Source organism: Dipodomys spectabilis, unplaced genomic scaffold (assembly GCF_019054845.1).
Source record: "Dipodomys spectabilis isolate Male_0828 unplaced genomic scaffold, ASM1905484v1 ptg000370l, whole genome shotgun sequence".
Classification (NCBI taxonomy): Eukaryota; Metazoa; Chordata; class Mammalia; order Rodentia; family Heteromyidae; genus Dipodomys; species Dipodomys spectabilis.
The window spans coordinates 231236-255792 of NW_024871047.1; the positions used below are offsets into that span (position 1 = coordinate 231236).

At 38.1% G+C, this 24557-nt stretch overlaps 1 protein-coding gene across 1 annotated transcript in view; it reads right to left on the reverse strand.

Moving 5' to 3' along the window:
* Nucleotides 1-5580: 5580 nt before the first annotated feature.
* Nucleotides 5581-24557, reverse strand: part of LOC122096374 (cysteine-rich hydrophobic domain-containing protein 1-like) — a 55452-nt gene continuing 36475 nt past the window's right edge. The window contains 3 exon segments of the mRNA XM_042666911.1: nucleotides 5581-6789; nucleotides 9874-9933; nucleotides 10169-10225. Coding sequence (XP_042522845.1) covers nucleotides 6739-6789; nucleotides 9874-9933; nucleotides 10169-10225 — 168 coding nt within the window. The 3' untranslated portion in view covers nucleotides 5581-6738.

Below are 24557 nucleotides of genomic sequence, written 5' to 3' on the forward strand. Positions count from 1 at the left end.
ACCTTTTGTAATCTATAGTCTTTTTAAAATAAGCAGTAAAATTACCAAACTGAAAAAAGTAGACTTTTTTTTTGTTAATTTATAGCTTGTAGTTTTTGATGAATTTGCAAAACTTAGGCCTACACTTAAAAATTATGCCGAATACTGAGCCCGACATAGACTCTCAAAGCCAATATATGGCATAAATTAGAGAATTAGAACACTAAGTCATATGGGAAAGGGAACTATGCAAAATACAGTCTTTGGAAGGAAGCCTCAAGTAATTATTTTATAATGCTAAGCACATGAAGGGAAGGAAGACACACTCTGAACCACAATTCATTAACATAGATTTGCACTTTATTTTAATTTTGCATCCTGAGAATAAAATGTTATCTGACAAGTGAACAACAACAGAAGCAGCAGTGAAAGTCTGAGAGGCAGATACCCTTCATTTTGGCACAGCTGTATATAGGTTGACTTCTTCCAGGGGAGTCATTCCTGGACTCAGGGGAGAATGATGAATTCATTCCACAGGCTATGTAACACTACCAGATGCATGAAAGTTCTTGGTTTCAATGGACATATCCACTATTATTCTTTTCTTGTAAAGCTGTCCCAACAGGAATTCTTTGCTAAAAAAATAGAAATTGTAGGCTTTTGGGTCAGAATTGTTTTTTAATCAATGCCAGTTTTCTAGCTATCCAGATGTTTTGTCCTGTTCTTGCAGCTGAGACTCATATTTATATGTGGTTAGTCCAAAGATGGCAAACTAGCTTGTAGATTATATAATTTCAAACATTTGCAAGTTGTTCCAAAGTCCAGGCATTAAAACAATTTTATACTATTTGCTTACAAGAGAAACAGAAAATGAAGCCCAGATAAATGCGAATAAAATAAGCAGAAATCAAAAGAACATTTGTGAAATTATTGCCTTGAATCGTCATGTAGTTTATACACAGATCAACTTTAAGAGACTCCAAAACTGTTATTTAGTTCAATGCTACAGCATGACATTACAACATTTCTTACACTTGTAATACTATGTGTGCACATGTACACACTTCAATAAATTAGCTGTTATATAATCCTGAAACAGAAAAGTGACAGCAAATCTGAATCTGAATTTATATAGCCCAATCTACACACACACACACATACACACACACACACACAGAGTCTAGCATCATATTATTTAGGGACTAGGGAAGCAAAATGTGGAGAGGGCCAAATGATATTAGTTCCTTTATAAAAGTGGCTCCCAACATTTTCCCCATATGGGGTCTTGCTGTGATTCCTGCTCCATTTTGTCAAGTATTTATTACTTTGCATGGAATAACAGGCTTTGTAATTTTTATTAATCAAAATTATACTGTTATGCACAGCTTCTGATCAGTGTTGATAAGCAATGTTAACAGACAATTGAAAGGATAAGAAAAAAACATGGGAATTCCATGTCTCAGTTAGCTTATGCAGAAGGAATACTATAGGTCAATGTGAGGTTTCTAGTATAGTTTTTGAAATAAGGAAAGCTCAAGTATACCTCCACTGCTATCTTCATCTGCCCCAAGTTGGGAACCACTGGTTTACCTCCACCTGCTTTTCCTCCCTAAACCAAGTACTAACATAATAAAATTACTCATGTTTAACAGAGCAGAATTAATAACAAAATTTACTAAAGGTTAGATCAACTATAACACTTACTCTATAGGGTCTTACTGAGAAAGCAAGCTAACAAACATGGATTTAAAGGACTCTTTAAAACAATTATGATATCCAGTATATCTCTCAGCTGATTTCAAAGCACACTAATATACGAAAAAAAAAATCCTCAATTCTCCTGTGAGGTAGGTCCACATTATTGTCCCCACTTCAGCAATGAGGACATGAGGTACAGAGGAATTAAGCAGCAGAGCTAAGAATTAAATAAGGAGTGACTTGGGTTTGGTTTGAATTCTACACCATTTTCTTTTCTACCTAACTTGATCCATTTGTCCCAATTGATCTTTTTGAGGGTATGGAACTTGATAAGATACAGAAGCAGATGTTGAATAGGATATGAAACTCTTCACATAGTCCAAGTGGATCCTCTCATATCTCTATTATCATCACAGCTGTAATTCTTGCCTGGAAGCAACTGCATTGTCAGATTCCACATAGGCAAAACACAAAGACCTCAGTCCACTCAATTCCTAGGGAAACTACATTCATGGGGGAACTAAGGTCTAGCAGGCATCAAGTTCTTTGAGTCAGTGATATTATCACACACCAACTAGCAGCCAGATGGCAAATTCACTTTTATTGTGTGCAAGGCACTGTGAGAGTTTCTAAGGGTAGTAGATCTGAGAATAATCATTCTGAGATTATGGAGAGTAAAAATTTCCTAAGGAGTCCTAGTATCACAGAACATTAGGCATCTCTAATTTTCTGTCCAGCTCTAGGTTCAACTCCATTATTTTACAGATGAGAAAGACAGACATGCAATTTAAGTGACTTGCCTGGGGCCCGCAATATTGGATCACCGTCATATAGTATGGGTTTGACAAAGTCCACAGAAAATGGAACATATTCTCAGGTTGCTACCAACAAACTAAAAAAGCTGGCTCAGAATCAGGTAAGGGAAATCTGGGGCAAGATAAGGATATATGTATATATATATATATATGTATATCTATGCATGTTTATCCATGTGCATATGTAAAGGTATACACATATATATCCTTCAATTGTTTTTAGTCCACAAAATATATGAATAGGTATTAACAATACCTATTCCTTTTCTGTGAAAAAAATCCTAACAGTTCACCATTTAAGGAAACCTAAATAATTTGACAATTGTAAAATAGATTGTTTAAAAGCAGAATTTTATAAGCATTAAATAGGACTTAATTTCAATGAATTTCAGAAATTAGAATTGAATTAGCAAAAAATATTTCCACTAGTAAAGCTACTCCAATTAATCAGCTAAATATAATTTCTATAGCCACCTAGGTCAATATAGTAAATTCTAATGAAATAGTGTTTGGGGACTTTAAGTTCAAGTAGTAAGGTTATTTAAGTGGCAGCTTATCTGTAGACAAAAATAAAAATGCTAATGGTGTTTAAAACTGTTTTTTCAAAGGCTTACAAATATTACTGAACTTGAACTTTTCTCAAATGATTAAAAAAACAACAAATTTCATTTGAAATAGTAGAGAGATGAATATTAATACAGTTTAATTTCTCAGGCATGAGTGTTTATACGTCATAGTAATATGAATACAGGGCTTCAAAGACTAGTGTCCCTCCAGACCATGTTAAATCACATGTTTACTAGCATTAAAACTATACTCATGTTAAGTGACTTATATTCCTGTCCTGCAATATTTTATCATTAATTTATCACATGATTGGAGGAAAACAAGACAAAGGTTTTGTATAATAAATACAATACCCTAGTGAAATATACCTTTGTATCTAGCAAAAACAAAAAGGATGATTTCTAATCAAACCAATCCATTTATTCTGCCTCCTGCATAACATGTTATCTTTGTTCAAAAAAGACAAGGCACTTCTCCATCTTTACCTCTAAAATTTGACTACAATGGTCTCTTTCCTAAATTAAAATGAGTATAGAAGGGTATAAAGTAGAGGACATGTTTGAGAAGGAGTTAAGAAATCTGTAAATGACACTTGCGCATGGTTGTTATTAATAATACACATGCCATTGGCCTTTTGGATGTTTTAAAATGGTCTATTTATTAAGCTTTAATTTTGGGCCAAATGAAAAGCATTGGAATGTGACTTTTAAAGAACTCTGAAATTTTAACCTCAAAGCTTAGTTGATGTTTATATACTTTGGCAAATACATGCTATTTTTCTCTGGAGACTAACATGGCAGATTTCATAAAAATATTATGTAACAAAGAAATTCAAAATTAATGCCTGCAATCTGATAATAACTTTCACAAAATACTAACTTAATGGAAAAATACAAGTATGGTGTATCCCGAGGATTAAACAACATTCAGTAGGGGAGGAATTACCACAGTGTACTCTGTCATTTCAGCATTTGCTACTGCCAATTTCAATGAAAAGAAAATAATCCCTCCCAAACACTCAACTTCTAATCAGCTTCATAAACAGGGAAAACTTGTTGAAAAAGCAGTCACAGAAGGAAGGCAAAAGAAAAGAAATTAGTTGTTTACTGGGTAGAGTTTCAAGAAACTCAGATTAGTCAAACAGCACAATGGACAACACAGACTAAATTTAAGAGCAATTAGTTAAAATTAAGTATACACATGCTGGAAAAGGTTTTTGGTTTATGACAAATACTATTGTGACTTTGATTTATATGCTCTATTTCTATCTTAATATTTGTTTCGTGGAAACAACTCACTATATTTCCTGCTGTTTTTTGAGCAAAACTAAGTGTGATTTATACATGGCACAAAAGTTACTATAACACCATACGGTCAAATTCTAAGGATACAGAAAAACGATATGATTTTTAAGGGTTGACATTTAAAAACAATGATTGTATTAGAATGAATGAAAAGTCTATATTATGATGAAAATCAGTTTTGGTATTAAAATGTCACAGTTTGAAGCATAAATCTGATCACAACAGTTGGAACATAAACATAGATACAATTTTTCTGTGATCTTAGCTATGAAACAAGACACTGGGTATGCATTTTCAGTTACCACATCGTCTATATAAAAATACATCTTCCAGTTTGCAGTAGGCAGACACAACACATTATTTAGGTGGTGAGGTGGCATGGGGGAGTGGGGTTCCACAGAAGGAGGTGGTAGTGTTTGTGCAAACAATTATAATCACATATCAAACAGCACATCTTTCTTCTCTCTTCTACTAGTCAAAGACAAAGTTCTCAAATTAGGCATAAACTTTAAAGGTGGCTTCAAAAGGCTTCATTTGTATGAAGAAATGATTGTTTTCTCCGCTGGAATAAGAGCTTGCTTAAAAAGCTTACTAAAAGCAGTTGGAGCAAGATGACAAGAATATAATTCAGTCCTTTTGCTTGAAATTTATTTTCAGCCCTATGAGTTAACAAACAATGCCTACATACAGGCATACCTTTGCAGTTGAATTACTGTGGTATAAAGCTGTTGTTTCGCTAAAATTCTAGAACTCAACTGAGTGTGGTAATCTCACTCATACTAACTGTGAAAAAAGAGAACTATGCAATACCAATTAGATGGCTACATGTGTAGCACATTTACAAACAAATGAACACTTTTTTTTTTTTGGTCAGTGGTGGGGCTTGAACTCTGGGCCTAGGCATTGTCTCCCAGCTCTTCAGCTCAAGGCTAGTGCTCTACCACTTTGAGCCACAGCACCACTTCCAGTTTTCTGATGGTTAATTGGAGATAAGAGTTTCAAGGTCTTTCCTGCCTGTGCTGGCTTTGAACCGCAATCCTCAGATCTCAGCCTCCTGAGTAGCTAGGATTACAGGTGTGAGCCACCGGCGCCCGGCTTGAAAACACTTTTGTCTAAATACTTATCTCTCCTCATGAATAATTTCCAAATGTTTAAAGAAAGATCCTCCAAAAGAAGAAAATATTTTGTCAAGTATGACTTGGCCACTATTATACATATATATGTATATATGTACGTATATATACATATATGTTATACATATATATGTATAATTTCTCAATTAGCTCCTCCCCAAAGCAGAATAACTGAACTCTAGAAAAGGGTTAGCAGTGGCTTTCATAGGAGTCTAGCTACCTCCCAAGACATGAAATCTCAAAATACTTAATGGTCAAAGTTTTGGTGTTTTTTTGTTTTTAAAGAAATAAGGGAGAGTAAGCTAGGACATTTGTCAGATATCAAATAAAGTCTTTTGAGGGTGGGAGGGGAGGACAAAATGGGAAGCATTGAATTAAATGGGGGAAAAATAAGGATCTTGGTTCCAGGTGCAATGAACAATATCTGAGCTTGATAATGATTTCAGTCTGAATCCATTTGTTACAAAGGGCAACCATGCCCTACACCTGAAATTTTAACATACTGGTATGGCTCTGCCATAAACAGCATGTTAATAATAGTCTCTACATTCAAAAGGATGCTTGCAAACTTCATTCATATTAAAATCTATGCAGAATTGTTGGCAATACAGTAAGATTAATATTACATTCTGTAAACCATGGCATACCACATTTTACATTATGCAAAGAGACAATATTTACAAGGCTTTAGGAGTTTAAATATTTTATCCACTAACATAAGTGATAATTAAGCAAAGTGCAGGACAAAACCAGTGCTATTAATTGCATGTCCTTTAAAAGCAGAGTAAAACCATTTCTAAAAGCTACCAAAAGCTTTATTTAAGTGTGTCAGTAAGGGATTACAGAGCATTAAATAGCCTAGAAAAAATGATGCATAATTAGAAACAGTGAGTATGAAAATTATAAGGCAGCATGCTCAGAACAAGGTTTTGTTTTTTAAAACACCATCACTGATGTTTCCTTTTTGTGGCAACTATATATATACATATATGCATATATATGTATATGTATAAGTGTGTAGTAAGTAAAAATTGAAAGTGCAAAACACAAGCTTCATTTAAGAACAAAGGATGTGCAAATTCTCTTCTTAAACCAACACAAATAAAAGAGTGAGGAGAATATTCTACCATTATAAGGAATAAGTTGAACACAGCAAAGGAGACCATCTTCATTCCAAAATCATCTACAAGGCACTAAGGGTAGGAAATGACAGGAAACACAGAAGTGACTGAATAAAACTCCTCAGTCAGGTCGGAATATGGGGTATTTTGGTAAGAATTCTATTAGAATTACCTGCAAAATAAAAACAAACAAGAATATGTAGACAAAATATTTTTCATTTATTATAACATATGACCCCGGAAGTCTATAATCAGTTTTTATGACTGCATTTTGTTAATTGAAACACATATGAACACAAAGAAATTGCAAGTTGCAATTGGACTGGCAATTTAAAAATTAAACTGGCAAACCTCCAGTATTACTCAAAAAAGTCATTTTGTAGTTTTAGAATAGGCAATACATACTGGTATGCAAAACATATAAACTGGGATGAGGGCAGTACTGGGGTTTGAACTCAGGGCTTGTGCAAACTAGGTAAGGACTCTACGTAGCTCTGAGTACTCCTCTAGCTCTGACATTTCATTTTAAGTGTGAGTGTAACAGGGTCTGTGACAGTCTCTGTCATGTTATGCAGTGTTTTGTGCAACAACAACAACAAGAACAAACAAAAAAACAGGGGGAAACTTAGGAGATTTTAGGGACCTTGAAGTGACTTCGTCCACAGATTTCTTTTGAAAATTAAGAGGATAGAGTCCAGAGCATAGACCTGCCTGGGCCTTACCCACTGTCTTTTTTTTTTTTTTTTTGCCAGTCCTGGAGCTTGAACTCAGGGCCTGAGCACAACCCTGAGCATCTTTGTGGTCAAGGCTAGTGCTCTACCACAGCGCCATTTCTGACTTTTTCTGAGTAGTTTATTACAGATAAGAGTCTCATAGACTTTTTAGACTTTTCTGCCTGGCCTGGCTTTGAACTATGATCCTCAGATCTTAGCCTTCTGAGTAGCTAGGATTACAGGCATGAGCCACTGACACCCAGCTCCACTGCCATTTTTAATATATATTTTTATTGTAAAGCTACTGTACAGAGGGGTTACAGTTACATGAGTAAGGTAATGAGTACATTTCCTCTCAACTATTGTTACCTCCTCCTTTGTTTTTCCCCTTCCATCTCTTCCATCCCCACCTCTCCAACTCCTCCCTCCTCCACCTGCCCCCCAAAGTTGTAAAGTTCATTTTCAACATAGTGCCTTGTACATCTCATTGTTACAGTGGGTCAACCTGTTCCACTGCCATTTTTTTTTTTTGTGTCGGTCGTGGGGTTTGAACTCTGGGCCTGGGCGCTGTCCCTCAGCTCTTCAGCTCAAGGCAAGCGCTCTACCACTTGAGCTACAGCGCCACTTCCGGTTTTCTGGTGGTTTATTGGAGATAGGAGTCTCACGGTCTCTCCTGCCCAGGCTGGCTTTGAACCGCAATCCTCAGATTTCAGCCTCCTGAGTAGTTAGGATTACAGGCGTGAGCCACCAGTGCCCGGCCACTGCCATTTTTTACTGGCAAACAAATCTCATTTTTGTAGCTAAGAGTTGTTATTACTTGATTTACAATTGTTAGTGAGTTAAGGTGAGAAGAGCAAACTCTATGAATTTTCATGTTCTCCCCTAACTTTTTGTATTTGCAAAGGGGAAGATAATTGAAACTACATTACACAGATTAGAAAAAAAAACCTCTGTATATTATGCTTATATATATTTCAATCCCAGAAGCTGATATTAGTTGAGGATTACTATGTTTTATAAGGCATTCATGAAAAATGGATTGGCTAAATCAATTTAATTGCAAAAAGGCTGATGGATATAATAATAAAAACCTCAGCTATTTTAAGTGTTTTATCTATAATAGAATTTAGATGTGTCATTTCTCCTACAACTATTCAGTGTGAGAGATACCATAATAATCATTTAGAGATGTGGATGGGGTATTTATTATTATTAAATATATACCATGTATCAGCACCTTGTAGCTTGGGTAGTTCAGGATTATTTTTCATGATGGTCTTGGTGCTTGAACTCAACCTAAGTCCCTAAGTTTTTCGTTCAAGGCTAGTGCTCTGCCACTTGAGCCACGGCTATTTCTGGCTTTTTGGTGGTTAATTGGAAATTAAGAGTTGCTTGGACTTTGCTGCCCAGGCTGGCTTCAAACTATGATTCTCAAATCTTAGTCTCCTGCATAGCTAGGATTACAGGTATTGGCCTCCAGCACCTGGCTTGGTTTAATATTCCTTCAAAAGCTAATACTATGGAATAGATCACATTGGTTCTATGCGAATTTCTTGTACGTGTGCATGTGCTAGTAACTCGGGCTTAAACTCAAGGCTTTACACTCTTGCTTGTTTTTTTTTTTTTCCTTTCATACCTGGTGCTGTCTACCACTTGAGCAATACCTCCACTTCTGGCTTTTTGCTGGCTAAATGGAGATAATAGTCTTGTATTTGTCTGTCTGGGCTAGCTTCGAACCTCAACTCTCATATCTCAGCTTCCTGAGTAGCTAGGATTACAGACATGAGCCACCAGTGCCCACCAGTTCTATGTGCATTTATATTCCATGATTAAGATTGCATAGCTTGGGGCTGGGAAGGTGGCTCAGTGGTAGAGCGCTTGCCTTACATGCCTGAGGCCCTGGGTTCGATTCCTCAGCACCACATAAGCAAAAAGAAAAAAGCCAGAAGTGGCACTGTGCCTCAAGTGGTAGAGCGCTAGCCTTGAGCTGAAGAGCTGAGGGACAGAGCCCAGGCCCAGAGTTCAGGCCCCACGACCAGACCCCCCCCCCAAAAAAAAAAGATTGCATAGCTTTCAGTACAAACACTGAGGCTATATTAAAATCCATCTTTCTTTCACTGCAAGTTAAATGTCAGCCAAGATAAAACAGCCCAAAGTATGAACTCAGAATTCTGAAGTCAATTCCAACTTTATGTAAGTTTTGACAAGATTTCAAATTTAGAATTTTTTTTTTTTACCACAGCAGCTGTTCTCACTATCATGTGTTAAGGTTTGTGTATATGTTAAAAGAAATCAGAGTTGTACAATGTTTTCATTTGGGAATACTTGCCTAAACCTTTCTAAGATCTAAATCTCAGCTTTCAATATATTTTAGTTTGGCTACAAATCTAAAGAAAAGGAAAGGAAATGTCTACATTCCAACTGATAAAAGTTCAGGCTGAGAAGAAAAAAGGCAGAAAAATGGTTGACAGATGCTAAGCACCGTAAAATGTTACATTTAGGATGAAACCCAAAAAATGTAATTAAAACAACTTCATACTTACATACTCCATCATATTGCTCGTTTCACATTTCCTTTTAGTCAACTTCCAGTGCAAAGCAAGCTAAGAAAGCAGAGTTTCATTAAGACTTCTTATATCTGTTTAAACTTACTACAACGTGAGCATTTGAATAAGTCATGGAAAACAATCTTGGTATAAGAAACAAAACACACCTATAATACTTCATAAAGTATACATATATATTTTTTAAAATTGAGTATGAATTCTCTAATCCATTTCTTTATGGTCTGAAAAATTCCTGTTTAATACAGTAATTTATTTGCTTAAATTTTCTTACCTTATGATATAATCTGTTATTTTCCCATTCTAGTAGCTTCTGAATTGATCTTCTAGTCTAAGGAAAAGGATCAAGACTGTTATAAAGTGAACTGAAAAACATTGTAAACTGCATTTATCTATATTTTTCTGCTTACTTATATAAAATTTAGTTAAGTTCTCCTGTTGTTTTCCTATTAGAAATCAGAAAAAAGCAAAAGATCTGACTGAAATTGCCCAAAGAAAAGGAATATTTTAGATAATTACTATAGAGTTATAATAATACCTCATGCTTTTATGTTTTTCAAAATGAAATATGTACTAATTGCTCTGTGGTATGTAGCCATTGACTTGACTTTCCATTTCACTATTTATGAAAACATTATCAATACTGCTTTCTTGAAACAGTAGTATCTACAAACCTAGATTTTCATATACCTTCACAGGATTCGGGGTGTGTGTGTGTGTGTGTGTGTGTGTGTGTGTGTGTGTGTGTGTGTGTGTGTGTGTGTGTGTGTGTGTGTGTGTGTGTGTGTGTGTGTGTGTGTGTGTGTGTGTGTGTGTGTGCGCGCGCGCGCAGCCGCGCGCGCCGGTTTTGAGGCTGTCTCTGAACTTTTGTGCTCAAGGCTAGTGCTCTACTATTTGAGCCACAGCTTTACTTCTGGCTTATTTTGGTAGTTAATGGGTGATAGGAGTCTCTCTGATTTTCTTGGCAGGGCTGGCTTTGAGCAAAGATCCTCAGTTCTCAGCCTCCTGAGTAGCTATAGTTACAAGCATGAGCCACCAGCATCTAGCTAGAATTAGTTTTTAATAAACATCTAATATGCAAAGCTAATCTGATTCCTCACACAAAGTTTCCAAATCAGACTCCTAATGTGTAACACCTGGCAGATACAGCAGTCAGTTAAAGCCAACAGGCTGAGTAATACTAGCCAGAATTTTCCACAAAAAATAACATATTAGGAACACCACGTAGAAAGACATACATTTAGAAAGAAAAATATAAAGGAGAGAAAGAGCAATGTAGCAAACAGGGACAAAAGCAGGGTTTCTCCATTCTGATTGCACATATTTTGTAGTGAATAAAAAGAGTTTGCAAAGCCTTTGAAAGGATTAAAAGATTACTAGGCATTTTAATTATTATTGATAGAGTTGTATATGGTTTTTTATTTTAAAAACTCTGCTGGTAGGCACTGTCAACTTTGAAAATTACTCTTTACAACCAAAGGATTTACAAGGCAGACTATCTCTGAAATGATTTCTAAAGTGCCAACACAAGAAGCTATCCTACCTGTTGAACTGTGCAAGTTAACAATCTATGGCAACTGAATTCTAAATGACTTCTAACTATTTACAATTGGCTAGGTCAGCAAAAATGTTAGAGTGTGTTACGGTGTCATTACATTTGATAGAATCTAGATAAAATCAGGTGAATAACAAATAGAGACTGAATCAGTAATTAAAAAATCTTTCAGGAAGAATAAAGGAGGCGGAATACTGTCAAAACAGATAATTCTCAACTATGAAAACAGAAGGAAACCTGCTGGGGCGTTTAGGGGGAAAAGACAAGGAAGTATGAAAGAGTGGGTGAGATTGATTGGAATATAGTGTAAACATGTATGGAGATGTAACAATAAGATCCTTCCTGTATAACTAATATAAGCTAACTTAAACAAAGAAAAAAATCTTTCCAGAAGGAAAAAAAAAAAAAAAAACACCCAGGATCAGAAGGCTTCAATCATGAATTCTTCCAAACATTTTAGGAAGTAATACAAGTCCTTCACAAATTCTTTCAGAAAATAGAAGGAATACTTCCAGTTCACCCTATAAACTCAAAGATGTCACATATGCACACAGAGCCACAGATCAATATCCCTAATTGATACAAACAAAATATTCGCAACTACACTATCAAACGGAATCAGATTCAAATTGAGTTCTGGCAACACAAAAACAAACTCATATAACACATTACATTAATAGAATAAAGGAAAAAAAACATGTTTACCTTTTTTGATACAAGGTCTTACTATGTAGTCTAAGCTGGCCTGGAAATTGCTATGTAGCCCAGGCTGGTCTTGAACTCATAATTCTCTTGACTCAGCCTCTTCAGTATTGGGATTACAAGCTTGAAACATCACACTCAGCTCCAGATGACTAACATTCCCCCCACAATTAATCAATAAACCTCACCATTTACCATAGCATAAAAAATAAAAAAATAATACTTAGAAATAGAAACTTAACAAAAGAAGCAAAAATACTGTGTTCATATAATTATGAATAATGGACAAACTCCAATATCCATTCATGACAAAACCCTAAGAAACTAGGACTAGATGTGACCTCTCTCACCTTGAGAAAGGACATCTATGGAAAGCCTAGAACTATCACCATGCTTTATGGTGACATTATCTTTTAACCCCCCCCCCCCCAAAAAAAATTAGGAACTTAGGGTGGTTTCCTCTCACTGTGTTTTCAACATTGTATTAGCAGTTATAGCTAGAGCAATTAGATAACCCTAAAGGAAACCACTAAAACACTTGTTGATCCCTTATCGGATATGTGACTTGCAAGTATTTCCTCCTATTCTGTGGTTTATCTTTTCACTCTCTGAAAACACCACTTAATATACAGTTTGTAAACTAAGTAGTTCAACCAGGTTTGCAGGATATAAAATTGTGGGAGGTACAATTCTTGCTCCTATAATCTTCAGCACCTGGCATTACACCTGTGACTATGTATGTTACGTGTTACATTACAAAAGGAATTGTACAGATGTAATTAAAGTTACTGATCAACTGGCATTCAAATAGAGAGATAATCCAGGATTACTTGGGAAAAATCAATGAAATCACACAAGCAGAGAAATTTTCCTGGCTAGGAGAAGGAAAGATTTTTTTTTTCTGTTGGTAGTGGGGCTTGAACTCTGGACCTGGGTGCTGTACCTCAGCTCTTCAGCTCAAGGCTAGCACTCTATGTCTTGAGCCACAGTGCCACTTCTGGTTTTCTGAGTGGTTTATTGGAGATAAGTGTCTCACAGACTTTCCTGCCTGGGCTGGCTTTGAACTGCGATCCTCAGATCTCAGCCTCTTGAATAGCTAGGATTACAGGCATGTGCCACCAGCGCCCAGTAGAGAGGGAAAGATTTTAATTACAAGAGGCATCCAACTGACCATTGCTGGCTTTAAGATGGAAAAGGCTACATAAGATGTGTAAGAAGGAAGTGAATTTTGCCCAAACCTGAATGGGATTGGAAGCAAATTAGTCCACTGAGGAATAGAGCCTCCCAGCATCTTGACTTTGGCCACTGATACTATTAATAAGAGAATCCAGTTGAATAGGTTGTGCCTAGAGTTTGGACTATAAAATAATATATGGGCATTATTATGTACCACTAAGTTTTATGAAATAATCTTATAGCAGAATAAAACAGCAGTAAGAGGCTGGGGATATAACTCAGTGGTATAATACTTGCCTAGAATGGATAAGGTACTGGGTTTAATCCCCAGTACCACAAAAATAAAACAAAGATTAAAGCTAAAGAAGTAAACAAATGGAGGTGGGGGGGGGAGTCCTACTTTCATGAATCAGACGATTTCATATTAAGATGGCAATACTTTGGGAGTATTCTCTAGGACAGATCAGATCATATAGTAGGTCACAAAACAATTCTTAAAAATTAAGAATAAAAGCCGGGCGCTGGCGGCTCATACCTGTAATCTTAACTACTCAGGAGGCTGAGATCTGAGGATCGCGGTTCAAAGCCAGCTGGGGCAGGAAAGTCTGTGAGACTCTGATCTCCAATGAACCACTCAAAAAACTGGATGTGGTGCTGTGGCTCAAGTGGTAGAGCGTTCACCTTGAGCTGAAGAGCACAGGGACAGTGCCCAAGCCCAGAGTTCAAGCCCCATGACTGACAATAAATTAAATAAACAAATAAACAAACAAATAAATAAAATTAAGCATACTGAAATTGGGCTTAGTGGTAGAGTGCTTGCCTAGGTTGCATGAAGCCCTGGGTTTGATTCCTCAGTACCACATAAAAATAAAAAGCCAGAAGTGGTGCTGTGGCTCAAGTGGAAGAGTGCTAGCCTTAAGCAAAAGAAGCTCAGGGATAGTCCCCAGGTCCTGAGTTCAAGCCCTAGGACCACCCCCCCCCCAAAAAAGAAGACTGAAATTATAGTGACTGTCTTTTCCAATAACAACAGAATGAAGTGAGAAGTCTATAATAGCACAAGAAATCTTGGAAAATTCACAAGTATGTGGAAATTAGACAGTGTGGTCCTAGACAGCCAATAGGGCAAAGGACAATAAAGAAGAGAATAAAAGGGAAGTAATAAATACCTTGAGAGAAATGAAAATGGAAACACAACACACAAAAACGAATGAGATGAAGCAAAAGCAGTCCAAGAGGGAATTTTTTTTTTTATTGTGAAAGTACTGTACAGAGGGGTTACAATTACATGAGCAAGGTAATGAGTACATTTCTTATCAAGCATTGTAGCCTCCTCCTTTGTTTTCCCTTCCCATCCCTGCCCATCCTTCCCCCCACTTGGTGCCCCCCCCCCCTCGCCAAAGTTGTAAAGTTCATTTTTCTACATAACATCTTGTACATCTCATTGTTGCAATGGGAGCACCTGTATCCCTATTTAAACGATTTGTTTTTTCCCTTCCCCTCCACAAATTATACCAACATCAAATACAGTGAAAACAGGGGTTATACCATAGGGGAGGGCCAAGAGGGAAATTTACAGAAAAAAGTGTACATTGAAAAAAAGAGAAAACACTCAAATAATGTTTTATTTCAAAGAACTAGAAAAAGAACAAACTAAGCTCAACTTTTGTAGAAGAAAGGAAATAAACATCAGAGTAGAAATAAGTGAGACGCTGGAAAAGAACAGAAAAGAACAACAGAACTAAGAATTGGTGTTTTTTTGAAAAGAAAAAGGAAACCAACAAATCAAAACTAACAAATTTGTGTATTAAGTGATATTTTTTTTTTTTTTTTTTTTTTTTTTTTAGCACTTGTATCCATTTATCTTAGAAGTCCCTTCAACAGCAAGTTCATATCTCGTAAGACACCTTGTTGCAAAATGGAAAGGCACTGTTGTTGCAAAATCAGGTAGGGCGTAGGAAAGAGGCAAAGACAAGGATTCTGAGGGAGAACATTCTGGAAGGGCAGACCTCTGTGTGGACAGCTTTCTCCTTTCTTTTTTTTTTTTTTTTTTTTTTTTTTTATTGTAAAGCTACTATACAGAGGGTCACAGTTACATGAGTGAGGTTATGAGTACACTTCCTCTTGAACATTGTTACCCCCTCCATTGTTTTCCCCCTACCATCCCCTCCCTCCCTCCCTTCCCCGAGGTTCTTTTTTTTTTTTTTTTTGATTGTGATTAAATGATTACATAATTTCAAAGTCACAAGTTCATTCTAACTTCCCTGGAGCAAATTGTCTACCACAGTCTGTAATATATAACAGTGTTCACATGTTATATACCATATTTGTGATCAGCAGCATGAGGATATTTAGTAGTGGTTCAACCAGATGAGCGGGAGTTCTTTGTTTCTTAAGTCCTGTTAGTTTTGTCGTATCACTAACATTTTGGATTTAGCATCCACTTATGAGGGAGACCATGTACCGTTTGTCTCTTCGTTCTTGGCTTACCTCGCTCAACATGATTCCTTCTAGCTCCATCCATTTCCCTGCAAATGCCATTATTTTGTCATTTCTAATGGCTGCATAATATTCCATTGTGTATAGATACCACAATTTTTGGATCCATTCATCTGTGGTGGGGCACCTAGGTTGTTTCCATATCCTAGCTATTGCGAACAGTGCTGCAATAAACATGGAGGTGCACGTGTCCTTGTATATTGGTTCCTGTTGTTCAGGGTAGATGCCTAGAAGTGGTATGACTGGGTCGTAAGGGAGGTCAATCTTTAGCTTTCTAAGGACCCTCCAGACTGCTTTCCAAAGTGGTTGTATAAGTGTACATTCCCACCAGCAGTGTAATAGGGTTCCTCTTTCTCCACATCCCCTCCAGCATTTGTCGTTGGCTGATTTGTGGATGTGGGACATTCTGACTGGGGTAAGGTGGTATCTCAGGGTTGTCTTTATTTGCATTTCCTTCACCACCAGGGATGATGAACATTTCCTCATGTGTTTCTTTGCCATTTTTATTTCTTCATTTGAGAAGTCCCTCTTTAGTTCCCTTGCCCATTTAGTAATTGGTTTGTTAGGTTTGGGAGGGATTAGTTTCTTGAGTTCCCTGTATATACAGGATGTTAACCCCTTGTCTGATATATTGCTGGTAAATATTTTTTCCCAATTAGTTGGTTGTCTTTCTAGCTTAGTTGCGATAGATTTAGCTGTGCAGAAGCTTTTTATTTTAAGGTAGTCCCATTTGTCGAGTCTCTCTCCAACTTGTTGTGACCCTGGGACTCTGTTCAGGAAGTTCCTTCCTGTGCCTATTAGTTCAAGTGTCTCTCCTACTCTGTCCTGCAGTAGTTTCAGAGATTCAGGTTTAATGTTAAGGTCTTTAATCCATTTTGAGTTGATGTTGGTGCATGGTGATAGGCTGGGGTCCACTTTTAGTTTTCTGCATGTGGCTGCCCAGTTTTCCCAGCACCAGCGGTTGAAGAGGCTGTGTTTCTTCCATTGTATGTCTTTGGCTCCTTTGTCGAATATCAGCTGGCTGTAGGCCTGTGGATTTATATCTGGATCTTCTATTCTGTTCCATTGGTCTTCGGGTCTGTTTTTGTGCCAGTACCATGCTGTCTTTGTGATTATAGCTCTGTAGTAGAGTTTGAAGTTCGGCATGGATAGCCCTCCCATATTGTCTTTATCCCCTAGAATTGTTTTGGCTATTCTAGGTCTTTTGTTGTTCCATATAAATTTTTGGACTGTTTTCTGTATTTCAGTGATGTACGTCATTGGGATTTTAATAGGAATTGCATTGAATTTGTATATTAATTTTGGAAGTATCACCATCTTTACTATATTAAGTCGGCCTATCCAGGAGCATGGGAGGTCTTTCCATTTCCTAGTGTCTTCTGCAATTTCTTTCTTTAACTTTTTATAGTTCTCATTAAATAGTTCTTTTACATCTTTGGTTAGGTTAATTCCTAAATATTTTATTTTTTGGGAGGTTATTGTGAATGGGGTTGCTCCCTTTATTTCCCTCTCTTCCTGTGCGTTATCAGTGTATAGGAAGGCAACTGATTTTTGTGGGTTTATTTTGTATCCTGCTATTTTGCCGAAGTGACTTATGATTTCTAAAAGTTTGGGGATGGAGTTTTTGGGATCGTGGAGGTATAGTATCATGTCGTCTGCAAAAAGGGATAGTTTCACTTCTTCTTTCCCTATGCGGATCCCTTTAATGTCTTTTTCTTGCCTTATTGCCCTGGCTAAGGGTTCTAGGACTATGTTGAAGAGGAGTGGAGACAGTGGACATCCTTGCCTTGTTCCTGTTTTTAGGAGGATTGGTTGTAGCTTTTCCCCATTAAGTATAATATTGGCTATTGGTCTGTCATAAATGGCTTTTATTGTTTTTAGAAATGTTCCTTCTATTCCTATTTTCTCCAGAGCTTTTAGCATGAATGAATGTTGAATTTTATCAAAGGCCTTTTCTGCATCTGTGGCGATAATCATGTGATTCTTGACCTTGGCTCTGTTGATATGCTGGATTACATTTATTGACTTACGTATGTTAAACCATCCCTGTGTCTCTGGGATGAAGCCTACCTGATCATAGTGTATTATTTTTTTTATGTGTTTCTGGATTCTGTTAGCTAGAATCTTGTTAAGGATCTTTGCATCTGTGTTCATCAAGGAGATTGGCCTGTAATTCTCCTTTTTGGTTGGGTCTTTGCCTGGTTTGGGGATGAGTGTGATATTGGCTTCGTAGAATGAGTTTGGGATAGCTCCCTCCTTCTCTGTTTCTCTGAAGAGCTTGAGGAGTATGGGTATTAGTTCTTCTTTAAAGGTCTTATAGAATTCTGCTGTGAATCCATCTGGTCCTGGGCTTTTTTTTGTTGGAAGACTTTTGATAGCTTCCTGTATCTCATTATAGGATATTGGCTTATTTAATTGGTTAACTTCTTCTTTGCTCAGTTTGGGTAACTTGTATTTCTCTAAAAATGCATCCATTTCCGCCAGATTTTCTTCCTTTAGAGAGTATAGCTTTTGAAAGTAGTCTGTTAGAATTGTTTGGATATCTTGGGTACGTGTTGTGATGTTTCCCGTGGCATCCCTAATCCTATTAATATGGGTTTCCTCTCTTCTTTTTTTAATTAATCTTGCCAACGGGCCATCAATTTTGTTTATTTTTTCAAAGAACCAGCTTTTTGTTTGGTTTATTTTGGTTATGGTTTTCTGATTTTCTAATTGGTTAATCTCTGCTCTCAATTTGGTTATCTGGCTTCGTCTAGTAGCTTTAGGTCCCATTTTTTCTTGTTTTTCTAGCTGTTTTAGTTGCAACATGAGATTATTTACTTGGTCTGTCTCCATTCTCTTGATGTGGGCACTGAGGGCAATAAATTTGCCCCTCAGGACTGCTTTTGCTGTGTCCCACAAGTTTCTTTGTGAGGTGTTTTCATTTTCATTGAGTTCTAGGAAATGCTTTATTTCTTCTCTGATCTCTTCTGTTACCCAGGCCTTGTTAAGGAGTGTGCTGTTCAATTTCCATGTATTAGAGAAATTTCTGCGGTATGCTTTGTTATTGAGAGCTAGCTTGATTCCACTGTGGTCAGATAGGATACAGGGGATTATGTCGATCCCTTTGTATTTGCTTAAGTTCCTTGAATGAACTATGATATGGTCTATTTTGGAGAAAGTTCCATGAGCTGCTGAGAAGAATGTGTACTGTGTTGTTTTAGGGTGAAATACTCGGTAGATGTCAGTTAATTCCGCTTGAAGTATGGCCTCACTTAATTCGGTAGCTTCTTTGCCAATCCTCTGGTTGGTAGACCTGTCCTTTGGTGAGAGTGGCGTGTTAAAGTCTCCTAGTATTATCGTATTGGGATCTATTTTATTCTGTAAGTTTGAGAGCATTTGTTTAACATATCTGGGTGCACCGATATTTGGGGCATATAAGTTGATGATGGTTATATCCTCCTCTTGGATTGTTCCCTTTATTAATATGTAATGTCCGTCCTTGTCTTTCTGTACTGATTTTAATGAAAAGTTTATTTTGTCAGATATCAGGATAGCTACACCTGCTTTCTTATTGGGGGAATTTGATTGGTAGATCCTTTTCCACCCCTTCACTCTGAGTTTGTTTGTATGTTTGGCTGAGAGGTGGGTCTCCTGAAGGCAACAGATGGATGGGTCTTGTTTTCTGATCCAGTCCTCAGTTCGTTTTCTTTTAATTGGCGAATTCAGCCCATTTATATTAAGAGAAAGTATAGAGAGATGCATTGTTGTCCCTGCCATTCCGTTTTCCTAAGTTTTTCTTCTTTCCTTTCCTCCTGTGCTTGCTCAGTTAGACTTTGAGTAATGCCTGTTTGGGGCAGGTCCCAGTTCCTGGTTGCTTTCTTCAGGTTGTGTCCCCCCTCTTAGAATTCTTTGTAATGCTGGCTTAATGTTTATGTATTCATTTAGTTTTTCTTTGCTATTAAAAGTTTTCAGTTCTCCATCGAATGTGAATGCTAGCTTTGCCGGGTATATCAGTCTGGGTTGGCAGTTATTGGCTCTCAGGGCTCGTATGGTGCTTTCCCAGGCTTTTCTTGCATTCATTGTTTGTGTGGAGAGATCTGCAGTGATTCTAATTTTTTTCCCGTTGTAGTATAGCTCCTTCTTCATTTTTGCTGCATGCAGGATTGTTTCCTTATTATTCAGATCCATCATTGTTACTATTATGTGCCTAGAAGTGTTTCTCCTGGGATCTTGCTTGTTGGGTGTTCGATAAGCTTTTGTGATGTAGTTAAGATGGTCGTTTTTGAGGTGGGGAAAATTTTCATTGACTATCTTGTTAAATAGGTGTTGCATTCCCTTGCTCTGGAATTCCTCACCTTCGTCCACTCCGATTATGCGAAGGTTAAATTTTTTAGCATTATCTGCTTGCTCTTGAATTTCCCTTTGGTTTAATTTGAGTGATTTTTCCATATCTGTCACTTTTTGGTCCAGTTGGTGTATTCTGTCTTCTGTATCTGACACTCTACCTTCCATTTCATTCACTCTGTTGACCGTGGCTTCTATTGTGGTTTGCATGATGGAAATGGATCCCTTTATGGATTCAATGTTGGTTCTCAGAGTACTGATCTCACCTCTCAATGAGGTGATATCAGTATGCATTACCTCTAATTTGGCGTTTATCTCACTTCTTACTGAGGTTTGTGCAGCTTCTATTTTTGCATCCAATTTTTGTTTGATATCCTGTATATCTTTTGATAGTTCATCCTTGTGCTCTTTCAATTTCTGATCCATTTCTCGCTTTATTTCTTGAGTCATTGCCTCCAGCAACCCTTGGATGTAGTTTTTGTCTTCCATTCCTGCTTTGCTCCCACTGGGGCTCTCCCCTGCGTGGCTGCTGGCTTTTGAGGTGAGCTTGCTGTCCTGGGTAGTGGTAAACCTTGTGATTTTTCTCTGTGATTTTCGCATGGGGGTTCAGGAGACTGCTCTTCAATCTTGTTTTGGTGTGTCTGTCTTTGCTTGGTTGCTGATTCTCTATTGGTAGAGAGAGTCTGTGTCTGATCTGGATTCTGTTGGGAGCCTATTTCCAGCTGCTATTCACTTAGGATTCTCAGCTCTCTGCTGTAGCAATTCCCGCCTTTGGAAGGGTTGAGCAGCCTAGACTGCTTGTGTTTGCTCCTGCGGGTGCTCTTGGGAAGATCAGATGCTCTGGATGCACTCTCCCAAATACTGGAGTCTGCTATGGGCTCCTGATGTGTTTTTGTTTGTTTTGGGCTGGTTGTGGGCTTGAACTCTAGGTTTGGGTGCTGTCCCTCAGCTCTTCAGCTCAGGGCTAGCACCCTACCATTTGAGCCACAGCCCCACTTCTGACCCTTTTTGCTTTGTTCAGGCGCCGGTCCCCTGGCCTGGTTCCGGCCCCAGCCTGGAGCGCGCTCGTTAGGCCTGTGCTAATGTGTATACCACCTTGGTTATGCAGCCTGGAGGACACAGTTCAAATTTCTTCTACTGTTGGTAGTCTTGACCCAGGGGCACTGTTCCTGGCTTGAGCATTTAAGCTCCCTTCCCAGGGCGCTCTTGCTCTGGCCTGGCCAGCAGAGTGTGCTCCACCGGCTGGTGGGGCTCTCGAACAGTTCCCAGTTTTAGTGGGTCCTGTGGTCCGGGTGTTGGGGTAGGGAGTCTAGGTCAGGGTCTGGGGATTCCCTCCAGCTCTGGTCTCCCTTGATGGATTCCCTGTCCCCTGATGGGTACTCACCCTGTAGGTCGTCAGTTGTTGTTGCAGTCCGTCAGTTGTTGTTGCAGTCCGAGTTCAGTTGGGGTGGTTGCGGGCTGGGTTGGGCGGCCCCCCGCCGGGTCGTTGCGATCGCGACAGGTCCCTTTGTGGCGCTGCTGGTGCCGGGCGGCTTTGGCGGGATGGAGCCTCTCCGCTCCGGTGGAGAGTGATGGGTGGGGTGGGATCCTCCTGGAGACTCCCGGCTGGTAGGTTTCTCTGTTCCTGGCGATCCGCTGTTCTGCAATCCGGTACCTGGTGATCTGCAAGCAGCCCCCTGTGTCTCTGTGACTCCGGCAGCCCCCGCCGGGCCGGCTGGCCGGCGGCTTGGCGCACTGCCGCGCGGCCAGTAAAGGTTGGGGGAGGGGTCTTCGCTCTTCTCTGTTCTGAAATTCTTCTTTTCCTCTCTTTCTTTTTTTGTTATTTTCCACCTCTGGTTTTTCTCTGAGTGTTCGTCTTTTTGTTGTTGTCGGTCTCTTGGGGAGATTAAAGGTTGGAACTCGAACTCTCTTTTTGGTTGGAGAGAGCTGTGGCGTTTCCCTACTGCCCCGTCGCCATCTTGAGAACTCCCTTAAGTGATATTTTTAAGAGAGTGAAGAGATAAACCACACAATAGGAGGAAATTTTTATAAATCACTTATCTGACAAGTGATTAACAATAAGAATATATAAAAACTCAGTATTTTCACAATAAAAAAAGAATATATAAAAACATCCACAACTCAAGAACAAAAAACAATGTAGTAACAAAATGCATAAAGGATCTGAACAGACATTTATTCGAAAAAGACATATAAGGGTTAAAGGTAGCTGGGTCCTGGTGGCTCATGCCTGTAATCCTTGTTCCTCAGGAGGCTGAGATCTGAGGATGGTGGTTTAAAGCCAGCCTGGGCAAAAAAGTCTGTGTGACTCTTATCACCAATAAACTATTCAACAAAGCTGGAAGTGGCACTGTGGCACTAGCCTTGTGCAGAAGAGCTCAGGGACAGTGCCCAGACCCTGAGTTCAAGCCCCACAACCAATACATACGGGCTGAAGGCATGGCTTAGCAGTAACATGCCAAAAACAAATAAACACAAAGATAAACACATGGCCAATAAGTAGAAATGCTCACAATTTATTATGGAAATGAAAACCAAAACCATAAGGAGACACTATTTCATATTTATTATATTATCATATTTTATATAAATATACACATAAATATATAAATATAATATGTAAGTATCTATATAATATATTTATTGTTATTATCATATTATCAATAAAATGGTAAATAAATGTTGGTGAGGATCAGGAAATTCAGGGACTCTTGCGCATTGTTGTAGGACTATAAAATGTCGCAGCTACTATGGAACATTTTGGTGGTTCCTGAAAATGCTAAACAATGGCTAATACAACCCAGCCATTAAACTTCTAGATAATACTTGGGACAAACTGAAAACAGGTCAGTCATGGGGCTTGGACTCTGGGCATGGGCGCTGCCCCTCAACTCTTCAGTTCAAGGCTAGCAGTTGAGCCACAGCGCTACTTCCAGTACAGCAATGCTTGTTGAAGCATAATTCATAGTAGCCCAAAGGTAGAAGCAACTCAAATGTCTAAAAGATGAATGAATAAACAATATGTGGTACATAAATAAAACAGATTGTAATTCAGCTGTAGATGGGAACAAAATTTAGTAAATGAAATAAGAAAATATGTAGAGACAGAAAATAGGTCAGAGATGGTTAGAATCTAAAGGAAGAGCGAATGGGAAGTTATTACTTAGTGGTGATAAGATTTCTTTATGGACTAATGAAAAGATTTTGGAAATAGTGGTAATGGTTGTACAACACTGGGAATATATTAAGGCTACTGAACCTTAACACTTGAAATGATCAAAAGGGTAAATTCTGTATATATCTGAGCAAAATTCAAACTTTAAAATTGAGTTACTACTCTGGAAACCAAGGAAGAATTTGATCAATTGACAAAAAGAGGAACTGGATTATGGAAAAATGAATCTCTCAAATGATAGCTCTGAACTCTAAAACATCAACACTCGATGGTAACAATTTGTAACAGAGGTTTAGGAACCAGGAACAACTAAAGCGAAGGGGTGCCTCGGTGGTATAATACCTGCCTACCAAGTTTGAAGCTTTGAGTTTAAACCTCAGTTCTGCCAAAAAACAAACAAAAAGCAAAGATGAATTTGATGTAATTTTAAACATCCACAGCCATACTCAGATGGAGATGAGGACAAGTAGGGGTGAATATAACCAAAATACTTTATTTGATTGAAAATATAACAATAAGATCTGTTAAAACTGTTTTAAGAAGGGAGAGGGGGATGAAGAACAGTGATAACAGGGGATGGTGTTGATTGGGAAACATTGCATATATGTATGGAAATGTCATAATCAAAAATCCCCTTCTATGAATAAAACTAACTTCAAAACCCCTAAACTTAAAACCACAAACCTAAAACAAACAAAATGTGTGACAGAGACAATAGGATAAGAAATTGAAAGTGAGGAAACAAAATATCTAGCCAGGTGTTGGTGTCTCCCTCCTGTAATCCTAGCTACTCAGGAGGCTGGGATCTGATGAACATGATCAGCTTGGGGAAAAAATGTTCCTGGAGACATCTCTTAGCCTGAGAAGTGGAGGTGTAGCTCCAGGGACAGATGGCCGCCTTGATTGAAAAAGCTAAGGGACAGCTTTCAGACCCTGAGTTCAAGCCTCAGTACTATCACAAAAATACCAACTAAGAGTCCCATATATGACAAAATTAACCTTATAACATTAGGGTGATCCATTTAGGTAATATATGGGGTACAGAAATAATCTATCGTGGCCACATAATAAGGAAAAGACAGGATAAATTGGAGAATCAATAATTCCTGTAAGATTTGTCTAAGAAGTGAGATCATGGTGCATACATGTGCCTCAAATATTGAAGACATAGGCAGATATGGAGAAGCACAACCTACTAAAACGAATTGTAGAAGGTAACTCCATATAAACCTG